General features: G+C 35.4%; 1 protein-coding gene across 1 annotated transcript; it reads left to right on the forward strand.

The window, feature by feature from the left end:
• The first annotated feature begins 2,492 nt into the window (after positions 1-2,492).
• LOC143575252 (short-chain dehydrogenase reductase 2a-like) lies at positions 2,493-4,833 on the forward strand. Its single transcript, XM_077059675.1, has 2 exons — positions 2,493-2,803; positions 3,958-4,833. The coding sequence occupies exons 1-2, from the start codon at positions 2,721-2,723 to the stop codon at positions 4,781-4,783; spliced, it is 909 nt and encodes a 302-aa protein (XP_076915790.1). The 5' UTR covers positions 2,493-2,720; the 3' UTR covers positions 4,784-4,833.
• Positions 4,834-5,356: the final 523 nt, after the last annotated feature.

Consider the following 5,356-nt stretch of genomic DNA (forward strand, 5'->3'; position numbering starts at 1 on the left):
AACCAACATTAAAAACAATATTATTTCTTTTAAATATTTTTTAGTCATATGTAATATATTATGAGATAATTTTTATTATTTCATTAATAAAATATTAATGGAACACCAAACCTACAATTGATATCAATAGAAGAAAGACCCTTAACTTATAAATAGCATATTAAATACCACAATTTGTTTTTCATTATAGAACAACACGTACCTTTGGGAAACTCCATCGGTTACTTCGGGTATTTCGGGTACACGACCCCTTCCAGTTTGGATAGTTAACTCGGGTAAGAAAATTGGTTCACGAACCCAATGTTGAAAGCCAAAGAATTACGTTGGTGACTGCAATTAATTGTTGTACTTTGTGTACTTTAGATTTATTTAATGAATTTAGAACCACTGACATTCTAAATCAACGTTTAACCCATGCTTAGCCAAATTTGTTTCAAATAACGAACTAAATTAAATAAATCCTTAATAACCCAAACTGTATATATGTTAATATACAAACCAAAGACGAAGTACTCTATAGTAATACCCTTTTGACTTTCTTTATAGAGGTCCTCGTTCGAGTCTTGTTTATGGCAAAATTTCGTATGCGAGTCAGGATTTTATCACAATGGACATAGAACTGGCGACGAATTGGGACACTAGCGGTGTCAGTGATCGCTGGTGTAGGTGACCTTTTGCCAATGGGTGTGTATACGTTGGTCGGACTTTGTTAGTCGTTAAAAAAAATTAGCTATACAAATCAGTCTAGAAACTTAAACATAAGTTATTTATATATATATTAACACTTCCATCTCTCTCTACGGATTCTCTTTAATCAGGTTTTCTTTCTCCTCTCTACTATCGATCCTTAGGTAATAAAGTCGCCCTCATTGTTTCCATAAAACTGTCTTCTATTTGTATTGGTTAATTTAGGGTTAGAAGGTCTCCCCCAAGATCGGTTCCCTTCTTCATTGATTCTCAACGAGGTTATAAGTTACGAATTCAGGTAAAGTTATCTTCTTTTCTTCATCGTATATTTTTTGGTCGATTGTCTATATATATATATATATTAGTTAATCTAGGCTTAGAAGCTTTCTCTTTTCAACGAGAAATGTAAATACCCAATTGAAAGGGTATATATCTGTTTAAGGTTTAGACATATATTATATTGAATTTTTGGATTGTTAACTATATTCTATAGTTGGTGCAATTTTTTTTCTTTTTCTCCTTTTTTTTTTGCAGGTTCGACTGACTTTGTTGATGTCGAAAGGCAAGTTAGCAGGTAGTCCTTTTTAAAGGTTCTCTTTGTTATCTTATATTGTATTATATTTCGAGTGAATAAAACAAATTGAAAACATGTAGTAATATATTAGTGATGGGAATCACAATTGGTTTTTATTATGAATATTCAGTTCATAAATCAAATACTATTGATGTATGTATGCTTCTCAAGTTTTTGTTTCTCGAATTTTGTAAATGAGAAACAAAATTTTGTAGTAGCGTCAACTAGAAATGAGCTCGGTACCATACTAATCCCGAAGCATCAAAAAGTCAATACTGAATTGATACCCGATAACATTTGCTCATCCCTAGCATCGGCGATTGCATTTTACTTTTCACTGGTTACATAGTCGGGAATCTCAATTGGTTATGAAAATATAATTCGTAATTGTATATACTATTACAAAATTAAAAAAATGAGCTCTTATAGTTCTATAAGTTGGTCATAAGGGAACTTGAAGAAGTAAAGATCTAAGAATCATTTTCATCACAATTGTCTTGGTAGATGCTTCTTAGTTTAGTTGTGAATTTTTGTGGATAACATTGTGCCTTCTGAATTATGATTATTAGTTTTTATATTCTTTATATAGTTATGTACAGTGGTAAATGAATCTAAATCATGTGCAATTGATTTGTTGCATTTTGTTAAGCAGGTTGCTAGATATAATGATATTGAACATAGGAGAAGCTTACCTGTCATTGGGGTTTCTCATAATTCCAAGGATGCATAAGGGGAACACGTAAGTTAACCTGACATTTTGTGTTATTTGACCCGTTTAATGTGTTTCTTTGACATGTATTACTGAGACTAAAATTGCATGGGCACATACTATTGTTATGCTGGATTTGGTGCATTGATGTTTACAAGTTGCTTTTGTTATCTATCACAAACATGTATAATTAAGGAGTTTAACAATACACATTTCACTATGCATTTTGTTTTGGCAGATATGGGCTCTACAAAATTGAACGAATGTAATAGTTGGAGGGAAGACTAACCGAGCCACAATTCGGGTACCGAGTAAAAAGTGGCAACTATTTATGCGGTTCATAGTTGGATGCAAAGAACTTTGTACATACATTAGGGTTTTTCGTGTTTAAATGCGATGCAACGCGAGCGGGTCAATTGCTAGTTAACTAATAAATTTGTACCAATCACAATAATCCGTATTCTAAACCCATATTTAATGCAAAGTTAGTCCCATTGTTAATAATAAAACTTTGCCCTTCATAAAAAACAAATGCAACTTGGCATGTGTGGGTGAGGTTTCTTTCCTATGTGAAGCAGACTTTTAGCAACATGCCAATAACCAAACCCCACCCCATCTCTATAAATTTCTTCCTTGTTTCTTCTCTCATAACTCTTCTACCTTCCTCTTTATTTCTCTCTGACACACACATATACTCACTCACTATATATAGAGTTTTTTTAATAGGTGTTCTCTGGTTTGGTTGCCACAATGCCTGCTGAAGTTATGCCTGAAAAGTCTTTCCAAGGGATCCATGCCCAAGAAACAGAAATCAATCCTATATGCTATAGAAGGTACCATCCTTAACCATTCAAAATTTGGTTTGGGTACAAAAAATTGATGTATATGAAATTTCCTCTCTAACTTTTTTTAAAAAAAAACATCTCTATCACATAATTAAAATCTTTGAGGTCCTTAGAGGTGCTAAAAAAAAACATCTCTATCACATAATTAAAATCTTTGAGGTCCTTAGAGGCGCGTGTAGAGAAGAGGAGAGAGATGACAAATTCACACGGGCAATACTAATGTTAATTAGACGCGTGTTCCACCTTAACCATTTAAAATTTGAATTGGGTACAAAAAATTGATGCATATGAAATCACTCTAATTTTTTAACACATCTCTATCACATTAAGTCTTTGAAGCCCTTAAGAGGGCGCGTGTAGAGAAGTGGAGAGAGATGGCCGGTCACATGTGCAATGTTAACGTTAAGACACATGCCCCTCCTTAATAACCATTCAAAATTTGGATTGGGTACAAAAAAATTGATGCATAAGAAATTTCCACTCAAGTTGTTTTTTTAACATCTCTATCACATAAAATCTTTAAAGCCCTTAGAGGCGCGTGCAGAGAAGAGGAGAGAGATGACCATTCACACGGGCAATACTGATGTTAAGACGCGTGTCCCTCCTTAACCATTTAAAATTTGGGTTGGGTATAAAAAATTGATGCATATGAAATGTCACTCTAGTTTTTTAACACATCTCTTTCACATTAAGTCTTTGAAGCCCTTAGAGGGCGCGTGTATAGAAGAGGAGAGAGATGGCTGGCCATATGGGTAATGGTAACGTTAAGACGCGTGTCCCTTCTTAACCATTATATGTTTAGATTGGGTACAAAAAGTTGATGCATATGACATTTCACTCTAGTTTTTTTACACATCTCTATCACATAAAGTCTTTGAAGCCCTTAAAGGCGCGTATAAAGAAGAGGAGAGAGATGACCGATCACACGGACAATGTTGATGTTACGACGCGAGCCCCCCCCCCCCCCCCCCCCCCTCTTCCAATAGAAATGGTCTAATAAAATCTTTATAGATCCTAAAACTTTGGAATAATTATTATTTTTATGTGCTTCACACAATAATTGAAATCAATAATATGCCCTAACCAACGACTTTTGGATTTATTTAATTTTTACGTGCATCTCACATGTGACTTGTTTATAGGTTGGAAGGAAAGATTGCAATTGTCACCGGTGGTGCCGGAGGGATTGGTTCAGCCACCGTGAAGTTGTTTGCCAAACATGTTGCTAAAGTAGTCATAGCCGATATCAACGATGAAGCCGGACTCACACTTGCTAGTTCATTGTCTCCTTATGTAACATATGTTCATTGTGACGTTAGCTTGGAAACCGAAGTTCAAAGCCTAATCGACTTGACCATATCTCGTTATGGTCGAGTCGATATCATGTTCAACAATGCTGGCGTGCTTGGAAACCAGTCCAAACACAAAAGCATTGTTAATTTCAATGTTGATGAGTTCGATAAAGTAATGAGTGTGAATGTGAGAGGAGTTGCCCTAGGGATGAAACACGCTGCTAGGGTTATGATTCCTAACAAGACCGGATGCATCATTTCAACTGCCAGTGTTGCAAGTGTCATGGGTGGAATGGGTCCACACGCGTATACTGCCTCGAAGCACTCAATCGTCGGGCTTACAAAGAATGCTGCTTGTGAACTGGGAAAATATGGGATTAGAGTCAATTGTATTTCGCCATTTGGGGTACCAACATCTATGCTCGTGAATGCTTGGAGAAACAAAGGTGAAGACGAAGATGAAGATTTAAGTTTCAGAACACCAAACGAGAAAGAAATCGAAAAAATGGAGAAGTTTGTGAGTGGCTTGGGAAACTTGAAGAGCACTACCTTAAGCGTTAAGGACATAGCGGAAGCAGCTCTTTATCTTGCTAGTGACGAGTCTAGGTACGTGAGTGGTCATAACCTTGTTGTGGATGGTGCGGTTACAACGACCAAAAACTGTGTTAACTTGTAATAAAGATCTAAGATATATTGAATAATCTAAACTTGTTATTTGTTCTGATTGTAAACTTAGCGACATGGTTACATATATGAAAAAAAAAATTAACAAAAAATCTAAACTTTCTTCTATTATGACAATCCATTTTAGATATAGATATATTGGTCGTTCTTTTTTTACAGTCTTTACTTCTTTTACAGTTCTTTCTTCTGAAGCATTAATAAGAGTCATGACCAATTAGGGATGGTAATGGGTCGTGTTTGGAATAGGCTTAGGTATTCCTAAACCCATACATGATTACTAGAGTTTGTTCCAACCTCGTTGGGTATTTGTCAGGCAATCACCCATTGGGTGGGTATAGGGTATACCTGCGGGTTTCGGGCACGCCCGTCGGGTATCCGAACAATAAATTAAAACACAAAAATAATGTCAAAAGCCGGTAATGTAAAAATGAAAGGTGAAATATGTAACTACAATAGGCTATCGAAATTAAATACCACTTTGATAATTGATGATTTTATAGCAGGTAATTATCAAATCTCAAGTTTACTAAAGTGGGATCACTAGGATTATGGGTGTTCACGGTTT

The sequence above is a fragment of the Bidens hawaiensis genome, unplaced genomic scaffold, assembly GCF_021521415.1.
Source record: "Bidens hawaiensis isolate Kalapana, Puna unplaced genomic scaffold, B.hawaiensis_p1.1 tig00027321_1, whole genome shotgun sequence".
NCBI classification, from domain to species: Eukaryota; Viridiplantae; Streptophyta; class Magnoliopsida; order Asterales; family Asteraceae; genus Bidens; species Bidens hawaiensis.

Excerpts from the sequence above, each read along its gene's own strand:
- LOC143575252 (XM_077059675.1), top strand. The coding sequence starts at position 2,721 with ATGCCTGCTGAAGTTATGCCTGAAAAGTCTTTCCAAGGGATCCATGCC. Across the intron at positions 2,804-3,957 it reads AATCCTATATGCTATAGAAG|GTTGGAAGGAAAGATTGCAA; the intron begins GTACCATCCTTA and ends ACTTGTTTATAG.